The following is a 20,138-nucleotide window of genomic DNA, read 5'->3' on the forward strand; positions in this document are numbered from 1 at the left end:
AATCATGCGATTAAACGTTTCTATCCTGATGGCAGTGGTTTCTTCAGAGGTGGCAGTTCCCCCCATCAGGCAGAGGAGGTCACTAAATGGTTTTCATGAGTGTGAAAATGACACTCAAATGCTGTGACAGCTGCTATGCTCACCAGATCTCAACACAACGAGGTCTCCACAACTTTTCATAACTATCAAGAAAAAAAAATTAGGGTGATCTATCTATCTATATATATATCTATAGATATACACACATATATATATATAGATATAAAACAACAAACAGAAGAAGACGGCCGTAGTGATCGATGTAGCGGTTCCCAATGACAGCAATATCAGGAAGAAGGAACACGAGAAGCTGGAGAAATACCAAGGGCTCAGAGAAGAGCTCGAGAGGATGTGGAGGGTGAAGGTAACGGTGGTCCCCGTGGTAATCGGAGCACTAGGTGCGGTGACTCCCAAGCTAGGCGAGTGGCTCCAGCAGATCCCGGGAACAACATCGGAGATCTCTGTCCAGAAGAGCGCAGTCCTGGGAACAGCTAAGATACTGCGCAGGACCCTCAAGCTCCCAGGCCTCTGGTAGAGGACCCGAGCTTGAAGGATAAACCGCCCGCAGGGGCGTGCTGGGTGTTTTTATAGATAGATAGATAGATAGATAGATAGATAGATAGCGTTAATCCCCTCAATGCAGATCGAGAGACTTCAGTGCGCATGCACGTTAAAACTGGTGGCACGCAGAGTTCTCAAGATCTTATTGTTGGTTTTCGCTTTACATTTCTGATTACTATGAAAGAAGATTTAATAGTATTTTTTCTATATTCATTCATTTTAATATGTGTATTTTCTCTTGTTGCCAACGACTGGTTTATCTGACGGATTTTTAGATTTATCTCATTTACTAATTCATTTTTAAAAATAAAACAGCCGTTTGTATAGCGTTAAAATAAATACGTGTGTTTTGTTTAGTTGTTTTATTGCTGACTGATATTATTTTATTAGATATTATCTACTAATGGAACTTGAAATCAACCCTAAAGGTTGAGGACTGAATGATTGACTGGAGTGTCGCCCGGGTGTTTACAGTGCTGCTTTACACTCACACGCTCGGTCCTCTGTCCCTGTTTTGTTAGGAGAGAGAAGGGAGTGGCGCGGCTCAAGAGTGGAATTTCACTTCCTGTATCTCAGGTGAGTCACCTGGGCTATGTCGTTGACTCCGTGGTTTTTGCCGACATCAAACAGGTTAATCTCTTCTGAGTTTCAGTCTCGTAAAGCGTCAGATCAGTGTGGTAGCACTCAGATACGTCTTGTGGAATATCAGGAAGTTGTTAGTTTAATCAGAGTCGACTGCCGAGGAGGAGAAGTGTTGTTTAGCTTTGAGGCCTAAACTGGTCTCTCTTTTTAGGTTGTTTTTTGTTATAAGTTTTCCCAACTGTGGCTGTTTTTATATTTAAATATTGAACCGATTTCACTTTCACTTCTGGATTTTATTTGCGTCAATTTGCCATCGTGGGACTCTTATTTTAAAATAATGTATTCATTAATTAAAGGACGATCGGGTGCGTGTGCGCTGCTGCTCTTGTTACTTGTTGTAACCACCGCTGGTCAGCAGGTTGGTGAGGAATGCTTGGCCCAATTCGAGAAAGGTCGGGATGACTTTGTGCTCGATGCCGACGGATCTGTGAAAGACGGAGCGACGTTTATTTCGTCGCCGAAACTGTATCGACACAAGGACTGCGTGCAAGCCTGCTGCAAAGATTCCAGGTGCAATGTCGCCTTCATGGAGGAGGGAGAGGAGGGAGGCACGATCAGCTCCTGCTTTCTCTTTGATTGCCTGTACAAACAGAAATACGTTTGCCACTTTGTTGGGAAGAAAGGATACGACAGTTATATCCACAAGAACATTTTTAGCAGGTACCATGTTAATCACCCCGACCCAGGTAAGGCCAAAACTCACAAAAGAATATTTGTCATAGTGTTGTTAGTTATGCCTTTGTGAATATCTGACATGCATACGGACTATAACTGTGGGAACATCCAGTAGTGACATTTCTTTTTTCTAAGGAACCCAACTTCACAACAGACATTATGAGGGTGTCCTGTTTAAATGCTTAAAGGTCATGAATTTGCCAAATTTGTTAGCACACTCCGATAATTAAATCCACTAGTTTTGATTCACCCTTTTTTTGTTTTGTTTAATGATAACAAGCATATCTTGTTCTTCATATCTATGGCAGTAATCTTCAGTTTTGCGTGTTCCTACATGCCTGGAAGGGTTAGCATGTTCATCTCTCTTCAGCTTGTTTAGTTGCTTGTACTGTTTTTGTTTTGTTGCTTATTTCTTTTACATTTTCTGTTAAAACTGGTCAAAATGTGATTCCCACCAATCTCACGGTTTCGCTCTAGATACTGATGACCGTCGTCCAGTGGCCGATGGAGGTCCGGGCCAGGTGATCCAGCCTCATGAAAGCCTGGTACTGAATGGTATGAAAAGCAGAGATGACAAAGGGATTGTGTCCTACAAGTGGAAAATGCTCACCGAATATCTATATGCTGTCTATGAGGTGAGGAGAGTGACAAACCTGAGTTTACCACCATTATTTTAAGACGATGGCATTTATTTATAGGAATATCTGCTATAACTGTATTGATTCCACCTGCTGTTTCACTAAAAAAAACGTGAGACACTGTCTTTATATGCCCTACAGGACATCCAATTTAAAGACCAAATGGTTGTTTCCAACCTGACATCTGGGAAATACAGGTTCCAGCTGACTGTTACGGATACTATCGGCCAGTCGGATTCAACCGAAGTTAAGGTCCTCGTCCTCACTCCTGAGCAGTCTGAGCGTGAGTATCTAGTCTGAAAAAAGATGCTGTTTGAACCTTCAGCATGATTTGAACATACTGGGATTTAAATTATGTGGTGGCTGTGGCTCACGAGGTGGAGCAAGGAATCTACTATTTGAAGGATTGGTGGTTCTATCCCTGACTTCTCCAGTCTGTATGCCAAAGTATCCTCTGGCACGATCACAGTTGGAATGTTAGATAGAAGGGTTAGGTGTAGAACAAAGGTGCTTATTTCTGTTATTGAGGCTGCTGTATAAAGCACTTTGAATGCTGAAGCAGAAAAGTGATATCTAAGAGTCAGTCCATGTATCTGTTTTTAAGTTTTAAATGGAGAGAGAACCTTACCCTGTAGATCAGAGTCTTCATGACATAAATACCGCGCTGCCAGTCCGAAGCTGGAAATTACATCTCAGCTTGGAGTTGGCCGATATGTTTCATTACTTGATAGACTGGCAGGAGCTATGGTTCAGTTTCAGTTGTAATGAGTCATGTTTTCCTCCGTATCGTATTTGTTGACATTTTCTTTAATGGGGTCAAGACGTCCTAATTCAGATATTTCCCAAAAAAAAAAAATTTTTGTAAATATATGGATTATTTATTTTAATTAATTAATTTTCTGTTGCATCACCCTGACCCTGGAATATTAAACATTTCCAAGCAGCTTGTTTTCAGTTGCTCCTTGAAGTCCTTCCATGTTGGCAGACATGTCACAACATGCTAGAATCATTCCTGTGGACAGAGTGACATGACAACATGAACACAGAGGGATAAAAGCTTGTGTTTTAAAGGGGTTACACCCAATTCTAAGACTCTGGGGAAGGAGGGCTGGTAGCAGGAAAATGAACTTTGGAGCACAAGCGACTGGTTTAATATTCTCCTTTTGTGTGAGGGGAAGTAATATCCAGGTCGCTTCTGTTGTAAAATACCACAGTAAGGCGACATGACGCTCTCTGGAGAAAACGGAAGTGAGCAGTCTCAATCGGTGTGGTTTTTACTGTTCCCCGATACCATCACTCCTCCCCCAACTCAGAAGAACCTGTCAGTCTGGTTTCTGCTTAGGCGGCACAAACAAAAAGTCAGTGTCCGTAAATGTTAGTGTCCGTACTAATTAAGTCATTTAAAATCTGTTGTTTTTAAAAAATACGTGTGCGCTATAGGGGGTTGTCTTTTGCTTAGTTCTGCATCTGCTGGTTGATTATATAGTGAAGGACAGGAAAAGATTTCTAACCATGCAGTTGGTTCAGTCACCCATTAACAGGTTTAGTGCTGAATAATGTTCAGGAATGCTTTCTGTGGAATATGTGTGATTGTTGCTGAGACTTGCCTTTGTGTCAGTGCCGCGACTCTTGCATGACAATTCTTGCCATTCATGAATGAAGAAATAATACGAGAACTTACCAATTAAAGTACAGCTTATACTTCCAAATGCTACGTTTCCTTTTCCAGTGTAAAAAGAATCTATGATCTTTTGTGTCATTAACCACATTCGCATGATCTGTAGCTCTTTTGTTCTCCACTTCTTTTTTCTGCTCCCTCTTTCTGTCTGGACGGCAGTTTCATAAGTAATTATCTGTCTGCTCTCAAGACAACAAGGAAGCACACGTCAAAGAAAATCTCATCAAATAAAGTATCGCGTATGAGACAGGACAGCTGTCTCATACGATTGATCAGATTGGATTATGGACTTAAAGCAAGTGTCATATTGTTAATTTGCTTCAGAAAGTCATCTGATTAACATTTAAAGCATTGACTAATAGTGAATCATTTTATATTTGTTAATGGGGATCTGTTTTATGATTTCTTTTCAGCTACTTTTCAAGTTGGACTCTTTTAGAGTCATTTTGATGAATTAAATTCCCATATTATCCTTATTTATCTTAACACAGGGCCTTGGCGCAGTATCTTGATTCATCCACTGTTTGACTTATCAGCACGAGTGCTTGGTCTTAAAGGGAAAGGTGCTAATTGCCCTTTAAGCCAACTTTCTTTAATTGGCTGCCCCTGACACAGATAATATTTGAACAGCAGGTGTGTGAGGTTTCTGTCCTCATACCCAGAGCCGAGTGATAAAACATACATGAGGGAAGAGTGAGCGTTTAGAACAACCTGAATCCTTTTGCCTCACAGGGGTTTCTTGCACACACGCTGAGCTCATAGCTTGAAACTCTGGCCGTGTTTAATAGGATCTTAGCAGCATTTATATTACTGAAAATAAGAAAAAGCACAATTTGTTTCCTCTTAAAGTCACAAAGAAATGGCCTTTTGATAAGCTGTTGACAGGTTTCATATTTTCAAGTGAACACATACAGGCTGTGAAGTTACTAGTGAAATTTAATGTGTGGTGGAGTAAGTTAGCTGTGATTCCTTTTTATTTTGTGTCCCATCAGACCACTGTATGGCTCCGAAGAAGGCTGGACCGTGTCGTGGCTCTTTCCCTCGGTGGCATTACAATGGCGCCGAAGAAAAGTGTGAGGAGTTCTTATTTGGGGGCTGTAGGGAGAATCTCAACAACTATCTCACTGAGGGCGAGTGCGTTAAGGCCTGCCACGGTTCAGGTACCTGTGATCAATGCTTTTATTCTTCTGTTTGTTGTTTTTCATTTAAATGACTGACAGATCATTAATATGTGTGTGTGTCAATTCACTGAAGGGGTTTACATTACAGATTATAAGAGGATATATATATCTAGAGAACAAACTGTAACTGCTTGCCCTGGTATACATCTTTTACATTTTCAAGCCCTGTTTTAGAGCATTCCCTTCAATTTAAAACAAGTGTTTTTGCCACTAAGTGTCAGGTTCAGGTCTAAGCTTTCGTTTGAGTAGTTACATCAGCACAGACAGAACTGTGTCAGAGATCCAGCCCTTTGAGCACACAGAGCCCAGAGCTGCGAGACTTTGGCTTTGTTTCATTCTCCAAATAGCTCCTGCTGTGAGAGGTAATCACGTGAGCCTGCAAGTGAAGATGAACTATTATTATTATTTTTTAAATAAAGGAAAAATCAAGTAGAGACTTCAAAGCCAATATCAAGGCTTGTTCCAAAAAATGCCGGTGAACACGATTCTAATGGATAAGTGCAAAGTCCTTTGTATGGTAAAGAAAATGTACACTTATCTCTGCACAACAAATCAAGACTGCTCTCCAGAGTAGGTGTAAATGTCTCCTCAGGTGCATTAACAGAAAACATAGAAGTAGTAGTAATACAATACAAAATATATTAATTGATTATTTAAAAACATTTGAAAAATTGAAAACATCCCCCCAGGTGTTATACTGTCTGATCGCCCAAGGGACAAAATACCTCCTCAGCCTCTCTGCTGAGTGATTCTGAGATAGCAGACTATTGCTGAAAGTTGTCGTCTTTCTGCCTGAAGAGGTGAAATGTCACCGTCAGGACACGTCAGTGACCTGATCTAAAAGCTCGGTGTAATTCTCCAAGATTCTCAGATACAGTTGTTTCGGTCTGGATTTAAATCTACTCAAATTTAAGATGGGAATTAACTGTACCGGTACTTTTGTTTCAATTCCACTGTAATAATTGTTTTTAAGATTTTACTTCTTTTTTTATGGCTTCACTGATAGTTTGTAATTAAAAGAAAGGAACATTTCTTCTCCTTAAGATTATCAAACCCCTTTTTATTTGAGGAAAATCTCAATACTAACGACTTTCTGTAGCTTACTCCCTGGTAAAAAAAAAAAAAAATTAACAAATCATTTTCATTTAATCATAATCTCCTTTTGTTTTATTTCTTTCAGTAAAAGGATCTGGTAGAGGTTTACCAATTCATAAAAATCAAGGTAGGTAAATGATGGTCGCGGAACAAAAGACTAGAAGCCTCATGTGCACAACTGGAAATGCATGTCTACTTTTTCTACTCTGTATGTTTTTCTTGGTCACCTCAGTGTTGCTCTCACAGTCTCTGATGCCAAGCTGAATGGTTCCTAATGAGGGACTGGCTAACATGTAAAAGTGATTTATTTACTTTTACAAATGTATTTGTACTGACACATAGTTTCATATTTACACAATTACGAAACACCATCAGAATTCCCTTGAAGCTGTGTTTCTGGCCATTTGACAAAAACCTGTTCTCACAACCAAAACTATGTAAATTTATGGCCTGACTGCTAAGTTCACCACAACTCTAGGTGATAGTTGTCTGATGGTTCATTAGCTATTGGATATAATTAGTTATCTAGGGCAAATATCTATCTAGGCCATAGAGCAGTACAAATGACACTTTCCCTTATGTTTGTGTGTCACAGCAGAAAAATGTGGTGCTCCGTGTAATGCGACACAATTCACCTGTGCTAATGGTTGCTGTTTGGATCCTGCACTCGAGTGTGACTCAACACCACAGTGTACCGACGGCTCTGATGAGCAGAACTGCGACGAGTGTGAGCAATAACTAATGGGCTTGTGGGATGACAAATGGGGCTTTGATAGCACTCTGATAAAATGTTTCTTGAAAGTCATGCTAACTGGTGTTGTCTCCTGTGTGGTCGTCAGTGAAAGACAACTTTGAGATTCTGCGGCAGATTCCAGTCAATGAAAAAAAAGGTGATTGGAGCTTCTAAGCCATTCTCTAGAGTTTATTTGTTATATAATTAGCTATTTCTAAATGTAGCACAGGCTGGTATTATCTATGTAACCTTAGTGGTGGTTTATTGAAATTCACAGCACACTGCACAGAAACTCCTGACCCAGGAGACTGCAGGGACAGTATGACTAAGTGGTACTACCAACCCATCGAACGGAAGTGTTTGCGCTTCAACTACGGTGGCTGCGGAGGAAATGATAACAAGTTTGAGAATGAGGAGGCCTGTCAAGACTATTGTCGTGGTGTCACAGGTAGGGTTTTATTTTTATATATTTATAGTACACATAATCCCAGACTTCATATATGATAGTACAATTTCCTATTCATGCCATTTTTATGCTACATGAGTTTAAATGGTTCTTTGTTTTCCTCGGGTTTAGTTTGGGCGCCTTTGTTAGAGGTGACATTTCATACCTGTTCTGATGGAGCAGTTCACAGCTCTCACAATGAACTGTAAACAAGGTGAACTGTAAATGAATTATTTTCCAGTAGGTTTAACTTCTTTATCAAATAAATTCTACCACGAACCCACAAAAGATAACGCGAGGTCCACTGTGGAGCTGGCTTCTATCTTTTATCTCACCGTTGAGCCTTTGTGGACCATAAAAAGCCCTGATAAACTTCCTGTATATTATTGCCCAGCTGCTGCCAACAACTAGCTAGTGATCATTTGGTGAGGAAAAAGGCCAACTAAATATTGTTTCAGGTGAAAACAACTAAATGCCAACTCTGCTACATGATTGTTGGGTCTGTAAATATGGAACTGTTTGTATAATGACAAACTGGCGTTACCATATGGTCCAAAAAATGTTTATGCATTTATTGCTGGAGGTGATGATAACCGATACTGAAACCTTGGGCCATGCATTATTGCACATAATTTGAATACGGCTGAATGAGACTCATGAACCGTATGAATTATAGCCGAGTCGCACGGTGACACACAAATATTAGCTCGTTGCCAGATTAGTAAAAAGATGCTAACATACAGAGAAGCAGTAAAATGTAATTCATTCTGTCTTTACTGTCAAAGTGTTTGGCCAAAGGAAATCTGCAAGTTAATATTAAGTTATTTCCATCATTGCTTCATGCTAAAGAGTAACAGGTTGCTTGGTTTTACTGTTTAGATCAGTGGTGTCGAGCATATGGTCCGGGGGCCAAAATTGGCCCTGTAACGACACCCCTGAGGTTTTTTTGTTTGTTTGTTTGTTTTTACAGCGATTTCACAGTAAAATAAAAATGACATTTTATGTGAACAAGTTTACAGAAAACTATATATTTTTTAATTACAAGACAATCAGGGCAATAAAATATCAGAACTTTACCTGTAATTTCACATAGTTTCGCTGGTCAGGTCTAGCCCACTGAGATCAAAGTGGGCTGTATGTGGCCCACGATTGAAAATGACTGACATCCCTGGTTTAAATGAATGAATTATTGATTGAAATTGATAGTTATTTGTTAGTGTTTATGTGGCATTTGGGGTATTATAAATAGGTTTGGATCTATATGCTCCACACTTCAGAACTCCTTTACTAACTTGTGTTACAATTTCAAGAGTTTACCAACAATTTCCAACTTCAGCAGTGGTTTTACACCTGCTCTTTCCTCTAAAAGATTGTTTTTAATATTAAAGGAACTTTTTTTTATTTTTTTTAATGACATACTGCTTTTTGTTTTTCAGAAAATGATGTATATTTAAGAGAAAGACAAGAGAGCGAAACCAGTGAGAGTGACAGCCAAACAGGTATATTACCCTTTATTTTTATCTATGCCTGTACCAAAGGAAAATAATTTCTTGCCCGTTGAGGTTTAAATACCCATCCTACCACTTTTACATCAAGAGCATTACTCTTCACCCTCTTTTCAAGCTCAGATCTTATATGACCAAAAATGTAATGCTGTAATTGTAATGCTTATTTTAATTCATTTTAACAGCCATTTTAGCGTTAGCTATCGTGTTGGGTGTGGCTATTGTCATCGTTCTAGCCATCCTGGTGTACCACTTCCTAAAGGGAAGGAAGTCCCAGCACCGTCGTCTGCCTGCCAGTAATGCAACGTACACCACGATGGAGCCGAGCAGAGACGCTCTGGTCTACAATAGCACCACCAAACCCATCTGATCGATGAGAAAAGAAAGGCTGGTGTTTGGTTGAGGTTGCGAGTTGGAGATGTATGTTTTTAAAGGTAATGTACAGCCAAGGATGTCTTGGACGTCATCAGTGATGAAATGTGAGGTTTCATTTGATTTTTTTTTTTTTTTTTTTTGAGTTGTTGGATAGCAGTTTGTGCAGGCTGATAGGAAAGTACTTTTAATTCTTTGAAAGTAGATTTCCACAGGACATGATCAATTTTAACCATACCCACCCCCCCAAAAAAGGTTCTCTACATGTTCATCGTTGCATTAAATTATGTTATAGCTCCGTGTGGACAGTTAAATTATTAAAGTCTACATTCTTATCAGGCCCAAACTGGCCTCTTTCTACAAAGTAATGTTCTTGATTTTGTTTTGTTTTTTTACAACTGAAATCTGGGAAATTTGGCGGTTATGTAATGTCAGTGATGTTTTAACGCCACTGACATTACATAACTGCCACTGCGGTTGCTTTAATGCCGCCTTCTTTACTCTGTCCAATTTTCTTTGTATTGTGTTTTACAAACTATTGTTACATACTCCCATGGATTTCATATGAATAGTTAATGCTATAAATATTCTTAGAATTTCAGAAGGTAACGCTTTACCCTGAAGTTTCTGGGTTGATCATTTTTAAATATTTGTTTTTAGAACAAGCATCATATATTATCAATTCCTTATTCACGCTTTAATAAATACACTTGCAGTTAATTATTCAGCATAAAATGTACATATTTGCTGGATCGTGATGTTCTTCCTTAATAAAAATATTAACTCACTTTTATTTGAGAAATCTTTGTCATGCAAAACACATCGGCTGTCTCGTTTGAACACGTTTCAGTTTTCATTTAGTCAGCTCTTGCAACACTGTCTTGTGTAATGTGCCGCACGCTTTGATTTGGGGGTTTTTTGTTAGTGAAATTAGTATTTCAGACTTCTGACGCTGCTGCCTGTCTGTGCATGTGCAGCTGGGATGATTAATAAATTAGATTTTTGATTTTTTTTTTTAATATACTTTATGATTGGATCTTTTATTGGTTTTTATAGATTTACCATGTTGCTTATCTGGGCTCTGCGTGTGTATCTTCAGGTATGTGTTTGTAGTAATACACACTAGCTTTCTAAGACACCCTTGGAGAGCATGACACACTTCCTGGTGACTGTGTGTGGAGTTATTTGTTAAATAAGTTTTTGTCTCACCTTCAGGTGGTTAAAAGTCACAGGTAATACAGTTTATAAACCTTATAAAAGTACCTGAGTTGTTGAAATCTGTACAGTAATATCACAATGTAGCCTAGACTGTAGACATTTTGAAGAGCATTAAATATGCTTTTGCTGTTTTGGGTTTAGGTGCAAATGTATTTTTGTTGTGTTTGGTTACTTGTCTGGTCTATACTTTGCACGACTTGGCTCACATTAGCAATGATTGAGGCTGAAATGAGTCAAACCACTTCGGCTAATGTCTATTTAAGCAGTTTCAGAAAATGAACCACATCCTGTCAACTTCACTGGCATGATGCAACACTTTCTCCACACTTTAACAACATAAAGTGTGATATAATGGCACATCGGGAAACTAATGACATGGGTTCAACATTTTACCAACGTCATTCCAAAATGGATTCTATTCATTTTTCACCTCTTCAATGCACAACACACCAAAATGGAAAGAAAAAAATGCTAGAAATTCTTGCTAATTTATTAAAAATAATAAACCAAAAATAAAACATGTAAATGAGTATTCACAGCACACAGATACGCTTGTAAAGTTCTGGATAGGAAGTCATATTAATGATTATTGTCATTTATTTACAAGATATAAAATTTTTAAGTCCTGATAACCTAATTTTGTGTTCAGATATAGGGTTAGCACATAAGGCTATGCAAAGTGGAGGTGGTTTATCTTTCTGCTGACCTCTGCTGGCTTCTAGGTGATCTGCTAGTTGAAAGAAGAAGTGCTGAAACCTGTGAGGTGAGAGCAATGAGATCTAAGTGATCATGTCAGTTTATTTCAAATAAAATGTTAAAATCTCTTACACCGGCAAATTTGTATTATACTGTTTTTAAACAACGCATCATAGGCAATTTATATACTGACTAGGGTGACCAGTTGTCTGTCTTTATGAAGGACTGCAGAGCATTTTTATAAAAATAAGGCTTTTATTGCCCAACAGGGAAACTTGTAACTCACCATAAAGTCACAGGCTCTGCAAATTTCTGTGAATAGGATCAAAACCATCACAAAGCAAATTAAGTGAGAATATTATTTTCAGTTTTGCACAGTACGGTACGTTGCTGTGCAAAGGTTTTGAACCACCCCTCATTTTGTGATATTTCCCTAGAGAAATGGGAAATAGATGCAGCAATTTGTTGAAATATCCATACATGGAACTATAGTAAGTAACTAAGGGAAAAACAGAGTTTGTACAATTCTAACACGTTTGAAAGTGAATATTTGGTATGCCCAACTGTATTATTCAACACAGCGTGAACTGCAACACCACTGGCTGAAATGGAGACTGGGTCAACTGAAGTGCTGGATGCATCTCTCAGGCACCATCAGTAGCACAGGAACAGAGCAGGAGGGAGCGAGAAAGAGAGCCAGGGGCAACAACAAGCGACAACATCGTCACATTACAGGGAGTGCAGAATTATTAGGCAAATGAGTATTTTGTCCACATCATCCTCTTCATGCATGTTGTCTCACTCCAAGCTGTATAGGCTCGAAAGCCTACTACCAATTAAGCATATTAGGTGATGTGCATCTCTGTAATGAGAAGGGGTGTGGTCTAATGACATCAACACCCTATATCAGGTGTGCATAATTATTAGGCAACGTCCTTTCCTTTGGCAAAATGGGTCAAAAGAAGGACTTGACAGGCTCAGAAAAGTCAAAAATAGTGAGATATCTTGCAGAGGGATGCAGCAGTCTCAAAATTGCAAAGCTTCTGAAGCGTGATCATCGAACAATCGAGCGTTTCATTCAAAATAGTCAACAGGGTCGCAAGAAGCGTGTGGAAAAACCAAGGCGCCAAATAACTGCCCATGAACTGAGAAAAGTCAAGCGTGCAGCTGCCAAGATGCCACTTGCCACCAGTTTGGCCATATTTCAGAGCTGCAACATCACTGGAGTCCCCAAAAGCACAAGGTGTACAATACTCAGAGACATGGCCAAGGTAAGAAAGGCTGAAAGACGACCACCACTGAACAAGACACACAAGCTGAAACGTCAAGACTGGGCCAAGAAATATCTCAAGACTGGTTTTTCTAAGGTCTTATGGACTGATGAAATGAGAGTGAGTCTTGATGGGCCAGATGGATGGGCCCGTGGCTGGATTGGTAAAGGGCAGAGAGCTCCAGTCCCACTCAGACGCCAGCAAGGTGGAGGTGGAGTACTGGTTTGGGCTGGTATCATCAAAGATGAGCTTGTGGGGCCTTTTCGGGTTGAGGATGGAGTCAAGCTCAACTCCCAGTCCTACTGCCAGTTTCTGGAAGACACCTTCTTCAAGCAGTGGTACAGGAAGAAGTCTGCATCCTTCAAGAAAAACATGATTTCCATGCAGGACAATGCTCCATCACACGCGTCCAAGTACTCCACAGCGTGGCTGCAAGAAAGGGTATAAAAGAAGAAAAACTAATGACATGGCCTCCTTGTTCACCTGATCTGAACCCCATTGAGAACCTGTGGTCCATCATCAAATGTGAGATTTACAAGGAGGGAAAACAGTACACCTCTCTGAACAGTGTCTGGGAGGCTGTGGTTGCTGCTGCACGCAATGTTGATGGTGAACAGATCAAAACACTGACAGAATCCATGGATGGCAGGCTTTTGAGTGTCCTTGCAAAGAAAGGTGGCTATATTGGTCGCTGATTTGTTTTTGTTTTGTTTTTGAATGTCAGAAATGTATATTTGTGAATGTGGAGATGTTATATTGGTTTCACTGGTAAAAATAAATCATTGAAATGGGTATATATTTGTTTTTTGTTAAGTTGCCTAATAATTATGCACAGTAATAGTCACCTGCACACACAGATATCCCCCTAAAATAGCTCAAACTAAAAACAAACTAAAAACTACTTCCAAAAACATTCAGCTTTGATATTAATGAGTTTTTTGGGTTCATTGAGAACATGGTTGTTGTTCAATAATAACATTATTCCTCAAAAATACTACTTGCCTAATAATTCTGCACTCCCTGTAGAAAGGTATAGCAAAGAAAATGAGTAACACCAAGAAAAGAAGCAAAATCTGGAACCATTTCCACCATCTCTTTTTAGTGAGCTGAGCCAAAAGAGCCGGTTTTCTAGAAAGAGCCAGAATCCCATCACTAGTGCTGTGTACGTTGCTGGATGCATCCAAAGAAAAACGTTGAAAGCCCATCAGAAAGCTTTAAAAAATAAGTGAAAGTCTGACTTCTTGGAACAAAATATAAAGAAAGGACTAATTTATGTGCCTGTCATTTGGCTAAAAATGTTTAAAATTCTACCATCTTTGGATGCATCCTTAATGAAACATGCTATAATTACCTGCTCTGTCTGAAATACTGAAATCACTTATTTGCAAGACTATTAACATGCCATTAAACGAGATAATTAAAACAATCTTCATCTTCCTTTTATAATCCTTGTATATGTGTGTGTGTGTGTGTGTGTGTGTGTGTGTGTGTGTGTGTGTGTGTGTGTGTGAGAGAGAGAGAGAGAGAGTGAGTGAGAGTGAGTGAATGGTAAATGACAAATGACACACATTCCGTTTTCACTGCCCCATAGGTAGCTTGTAGTTATCTGGTCACTGTTAGAAGCCGATGCAATGATTTATAACAAGCTCCCAGCAGATGGCGATATTGGCCTTTCTAATTTTTAACTTTAAAATCACCAATTCAACCAATTTCAGCCACGTTTTGTAGATGGGTGGGAGTATGTCAAGTTCATTAAGTTAATTAAGGTGTGTGGGACAGTAAAAGCTGACTTTTCCCATCGTGTTGACTCCTTCTGTAAAGTGGAAAGCATGCTGTCTCCAGCCTTCTGCGGTGATGGTGACATTATTTTCAGGAGGACAGGAGAGAGGGGGTCGCGCAAAGCAATAGCGCACATAAATTAGCACCCACCAATACACTCACTGACACCATCTTTTGTGAAGTCCCCATTTCAGATGACCTGACCCTCGTAAAAGTTATTGGCGGGGGTGTCTTTCTCAAGCTTTTGCTTTGCATACATATTCCGTGGGTGGGAGTAAAGATGATTTTATATATTTATTTGTTTATTTATTGTTAAAGGACCCAACATTTTGTTTAAAGAAACATATATACTATGTAGTCCAGATGTCTTTATGTGGGAACACATCTGACACCCACCAAGCATTACAGCATGTCAAAAACAGGCGTTCCTGTGCTGCGTTCGCGTCCTCCTCGTAAATATTAAGTCTTCTGGGTATGTACACTTCATGCGCTCCTTGTTTCAGGGGCACCACCGTCGGGGGGCCCACTGGTGGTGGTGGTGGGTGTGTGTGGGTGGGGGTTGTCTGCCAAGACTGTCCTATGTTGATAATAATTTTAATAATTATAATTATTTTCAGTGATATCAACTTTAACTTTAATATTAGGAAATTAACTAGGCATATAATTATTTTTCTTTCATTCTTGTTTGCCATATTTTTCAAGTAACGGATATTTGACAACAGCATAATAAAACTGGAAATTCTGTGTTTGGTGTGCCGTCGCAATATTTTTAGTCACCTCCACATAACCACCGCAATGAAAATATTCTGGAGGCACGCCTGTCTTGTTTGTTGTTGAATACTCGAGAGACGGACTTATATATAAGCAATTTTTTCACTTTGAGCTATTGTGCTACGTCTGTTTTGATTGTTGTTAGTGAGTTACAATTGTGAATTAAAACAACGAAGTAAACTACACCCCATAAAAACAGCAGTTATTCTGCGACATACACTGCTAATCCTGTTTAAAGGTAAAATAGCAGGGGGTGTAATGCAATCAGCATCCTAAGCCATGCTGACTTACAATTAGTGGGGTGGCATGGACCCATAAGCGCCATTTCCGATAGACATTGAAAGCGCCATCAGTTTGCAGTTCTTCAAAGATGCAGCCGTTTAGTTCTCGGACGCAGTACGAGCTGATAACCTGCAGTTGGGATGTGTGTGTCTGAGCTGCATGTACCATGTGAAGAGAGTAAACTAACGGATTAACCTGATATTTTCAGCCAGAAACCACAGAAGAAAAAGGGGTTTACTGAGGATTGTAGTCGCTGGAAGGAGAGAAGTTGGCGAATTGGGTACGTGGGCTACTTTTGATAACTTCACCAAATCTTAGCTAACTTAACGTTAGCTTTGGAAAGACACACTGCGCGGTTTATTTTATTGTTCGGTGGTTGCAGAGGGTAAAATAATAAAGTAATTGTCTTTGTGAAGCACGTCTCGAGCTGACAAATATTCAGTTTCAGTAAAGACAAATGACCGAAACCGCCAGAGCGTTACAAAACATCTGCATGCCAATCTGTTCTCCGTGTATATTATGACAGAGATGAGCTGTGGAGTTGGTTACTCATAACGCGTTTCTTATCAAGAACCTCTTCGTCTTTAACTTTACATGAATTGCAGTTTCTGTTTAATATAATTTCACAGGACCTGAGGTGGGCACGAGTTTCAGTCAGATAAGTTCTGTTTGTCTTTGACGCAAAACCCTCTCCGTTCAATGAACTTTGGTCAGCTGCTGCAGTCTGTATTTTTTTTCTCATTACAGACATTTTCCACTTTACCACGCTTATCCTGTGAGAAAAACTAGTCCTCCCTCTGCAGCTGAATCACTTGCCGTTTCCTCTTTCCTCGCATCCAATTTCCACCCCTACAGAGCGCATACTTGGCCCCAACCATCCTAATTGTTTCTTCTAATGAGCGCCCCGGAGAGACACAGGGAAGTTTTAAATGGTAGTTTAATGACTCGTCCCCACCAGCTGCTGAAGAATAAGAATGGGGCAAAAATCAATCAATTACCGCTGAAAAGTTCAATCTTCTGCCTCTTTGACCTCACTTGACCTTTCAGACAATAACGAAGCAACTTTATTCCACTTAAATGTTGCCTCAGTGCGATGAATGCAATGATCGGGGACCATTCTTAATTTCGTTGTTCTCATGACAATGACAATAAAGTTTCTGATTCTGATTCTGAACAGCACTCTCCCTTTAAGGTGGTCCAGACAGGAAACTGCCCAAGTGTGTCTTGGATCTGAGCTGGCCTCTAAATCCTTCTACCAGAGTCTTGGTATGCTGCAGCTGTGATAAAATTACCAGAGCTGCAGATCCAAGGCTGGATTCATCTATATAGAGGCCTTATTCTTTCTTTTGAGAGTCTCAGAAATCCCCATCTTTATTATTTAGCCATTCGTTGCTCATTTGATGCTGTTCTTAGCATTTTTTATATTGTCCTGAATTGCCTTAGCTCCTTTTTTCCCTCTAAATTTCAGCTTAGATTAGACTGCAAGAATTAAAAGTTGTCTTTAAACAGAGACAGCATTGTGTTTACTAGAAAGGGGAGACTTGAGTGCCACAAGAGATTTGGTATTCTAGACACCCAAGGGAGGTTGTCGTTGCAGTACTGACAAGCCTTCAAGAAGGCCCAATGAACCATTTGGCTTGCAAAAGAAGTGTAATGTACCTTTAAACGTGCACACTGCAGTTCTATTTGAAGACTTGTCTAATTTTACTCCTCAGTCCGGTCCTCTCCCTTCCAAACACTGCAGGACATTATGGAGGACTGCCTTCCCTCTGGTTGTCTACCGTTTATAATTTTACAGAACTTGAAGTCTTCACTTGTCATTTGCACATTAAGCTGGCCGTTTCCAGCCTCGCAGGCCAGGTATGCATTCTACAGTTATAGGTCTCAGGTGGGGAAGTGAAAATCGCTCATTCTCCTTTTCCACCACATTGGGAAACAATTATTCTCCCATTAAAGGCTATTTTTGCTAAATTGTACGCAGACCATATGGGCACAACTCTGTGGGTGTTCATTGAGATGGGTCACTTATCACCTCACTTAAGCCTCACGCTCACAAATGCAACAGAGTTAAAAGTAAGAGGCTGGGGGAAGGTTAGGGCAGCGTCTTTTTGTAAAGGTTGTGGATTTGATTGAGACAAACAGCGACCATTGGGGTGTATTGTTTTCTCCGGTGAATGAAAAGCTGGTCTTAAAAGTCTTAAAGCCTGTGTGTCAGGGGGCAAACTGCAGAAATAATGTGGGAAAGGGGGCACTCACATAAAGGCTATTTTTCAAGCGGTATTTTCTACAAGGATGGACTGGGTAAGAGAGGTCGTGCTAGATAAATATGGCACCCATGCTGGAATAATAAAGAGTCTGTCTCGGTTACCTCATAGAATCCCGGGCCGTTCCAGGTCAGATTTTTATTCGTTCTGAGCGTAAACATCCGTCCTGCCTGATGATAAAGAAATAAAGAAAATCCACCCCACCGTGACTGAGTAAAGACATCCCGAGGGGAACTTGTCATATTTTCACTTTCCCGTGGCCCGTGTTTGGGTACACGTTTTGTTCACCGTGATGCAAAAGAGAAGTACTGCAAGAATTCTCTATTTATAGTTCCTCCTCCCATCAACTTGTTCTGCACCATGGGAAATTAATTTGTGTTGTTAATTGTCTCACAAAAGCCCAATTAAGGTCCCTTTTTTCATTCTGAATCCGACTTGTGCGTCATCATTTGGTAGTAGGACAACCTGTGCATGGAAGCTTTCTTTGGGGAGTGTTTTAAAAGCAGATGCAATCAAATAGTTGGCAGTATGATGTCATCTTCCTTGTATATGCCTGGAGAGACAGAGAAAGTGGCACATATCCCCAAGAGGAGAAGTATTGTTTTTCTCTGATTTCCTCTGTAGACATGTTCTTCAGTCTCACTTCCACATAACATCCACGAACGGAAAAAAGCTCCAGATAGATCGCTATCAGCCCCTGGGGACTTTCCTATAACATATCAAACCAGAGATGTTGATTCAAGGTACACATTTGTCTGCGTGTTTTCAGACCGCGCTGATGACATTTCCTATTTAGTTGCACAAGTACTGCATGTTTGCCAGCATCTGTTCCCCTTAAATGTCAGTTTGTTTTGCTTAAAGAAAGGAATTTGGGTTCTTGCTGCCGATCATGCGGATCACTGTAAAGCCTGCCGTTTAGAGGAACATTTCTTCAGACCAGTTTATCAGCTGGTCTAAAGAAATGATCCATTGCAGGTTTTTCTTTTAATAACTGTCAGCCTGGCTCTTGTGGCATCTGTCTTCAATTAAGGGGCAAGTTGCAAATTCCCATATGGGAGGTTCATGCTGCGGTTAGGGCAGTCATCAGCTGTGGGAACCAAATGTTCTCCATTTGTGTGAAATGACAACTAGTTCAAGCACAGGTGGTCAGTTTGGCATGAATGTTGGGCGTGTGTTTCATGTTTTTGTTAAGACTCAAAATTTGTCCACTGTCCCTCCCTAGGAAAACAAGGATTTGCCATATGTCAGCTAATGTAGGTAAAAGTTAATGAGTTCCAATTGATGATACTGTCCAGATGTTCTAAGATTAAGTTACAGTGTCCTGTTAGGCATCTTAAAACTTACAATCCCAAGCCACTGTTCTACAGCTACAAGCAGCCTTTGATAAGACATTTTTAAGACCCAGACGTCTGCACTGTATCTAGGTTTGAGCCCATTATTCCCAGTCTAGCCTCTGATTGACAAAAGACAGATTAACATAGTTTTGGTCTGGTCATTTGGCAAGGTTAGCTCAGAGGTCATAGTAGGTGGGATTATCAGAGGATTTTATTAGTTCACTGGTCAATGGGAAAAGTTCAAAGCCTGTTTCTCAGCATCAGTACTGCGTTTTTGTATATTAACCCAGCACTTGAAAATCAATTGGCCGAGCTTAGTCAAAGGTCAAATTTATTGAGTTTTTGCAGCGTTTGATACCAGTTGTGCAAGGCAACACAATAGAACTCATATGTTGGTTGGATGTCACTTTCTTATCTCAGGAATATTAAAAATAATTATATTAAGTATTTTTACAATGTTTTATTTAAATATTCATTTTAATCATTTTATGTTAACAATAAAAACTGGTGTTGCTTGTTAATTTCAGAATGCATTTACATCTGTACTTGCTAGCTACAGTTTTCTTACCTTTTGTTGCAGAACCTACATGGTGTAAATTAATGAGATATTGTAAAGCCATGCATTAGTCTTTATCGTGTACTGTGTGCATGCATTCTTGCATCTGTGTTTTCCTGCCATTGCAAAAGACATTGTGTAAAAGTGCTACCAGTGGTGCAACACTGCACAGGATATCTTTAGGTAATTAAGTAAACGTAAAACAAAACCTACATTTAACTTTTTAAAGGAGGATTTTTTTCTCATTACGTACTTGTCCTAGTTCATTCTGGGATTCTTAAATAATAATAAGAATTATGTGTCATAATTTTTGTTGTGGCTTTTTTTGGGGGGGTCCCAAACAGTCTTTACTTTATGCCAGCCAGTGGACCCCACAATGTGGCAGTGATCTTAATAGATCGAG

The 20,138-nt window shown here is 39.8% G+C and overlaps 2 protein-coding genes across 3 annotated transcripts in view; both read left to right on the top strand.

The window, feature by feature from the left end:
- The first annotated feature begins 1,003 nt into the window (after positions 1 to 1,003).
- Positions 1,004 to 10,357, top strand: spint1a (serine peptidase inhibitor, Kunitz type 1 a). 2 transcript variants are annotated; one of them, XM_082516018.1, is made up of 10 exons: positions 1,004 to 1,928; positions 2,395 to 2,552; positions 2,697 to 2,838; positions 5,226 to 5,393; positions 6,595 to 6,636; positions 7,108 to 7,236; positions 7,349 to 7,399; positions 7,520 to 7,690; positions 9,124 to 9,186; positions 9,378 to 10,357. In XM_082516018.1, the coding sequence occupies exons 1-10, from the start codon at positions 1,520 to 1,522 to the stop codon at positions 9,560 to 9,562; spliced, it is 1,518 nt and encodes a 505-aa protein (XP_082372144.1). In that variant the 5' UTR covers positions 1,004 to 1,519; the 3' UTR covers positions 9,563 to 10,357. The 2 variants fall into 2 exon arrangements, with proteins under 2 accessions (XP_082372144.1, XP_082372143.1); XM_082516017.1 differs by having other exon boundaries at positions 1,009 to 1,928; positions 7,105 to 7,236.
- Positions 10,358 to 15,631: 5,274 nt separating this feature from the next.
- The window catches only part of LOC309695410 (pleckstrin homology domain-containing family G member 3-like), a 33,703-nt gene continuing 29,196 nt past the window's right edge, over positions 15,632 to 20,138 (top strand). Inside the window, exon 1 of the mRNA XM_082516040.1 lies at positions 15,632 to 15,861. The gene's annotated coding sequence lies outside the window, so the exon portion shown is untranslated. The remainder of the gene's footprint in view (positions 15,862 to 20,138) is intronic.

Source organism: Aulonocara stuartgranti, assembly GCF_965226115.1.
Source record: "Aulonocara stuartgranti genome assembly, chromosome: 19".
Lineage (NCBI taxonomy): Eukaryota > Metazoa > Chordata > Actinopteri > Cichliformes > Cichlidae > Aulonocara > Aulonocara stuartgranti.

What these genes read in the sequence shown, in the direction of transcription:
- spint1a (XM_082516017.1), top strand. Translation starts at nt 1,520, where the DNA reads ATGTATTCATTAATTAAAGGACGATCGGGTGCGTGTGCGCTGCTGCTC. An exon ending in ATCTATATGCTGTCTATGAG is followed by an intron (nt 2,553 to 2,696) that starts GTGAGGAGAGTG and finishes TATGCCCTACAG; the next exon opens with GACATCCAATTTAAAGACCA. An exon ending in TAAGGCCTGCCACGGTTCAG is followed by an intron (nt 5,394 to 6,594) that starts GTACCTGTGATC and finishes TATTTCTTTCAG; the next exon opens with TAAAAGGATCTGGTAGAGGT.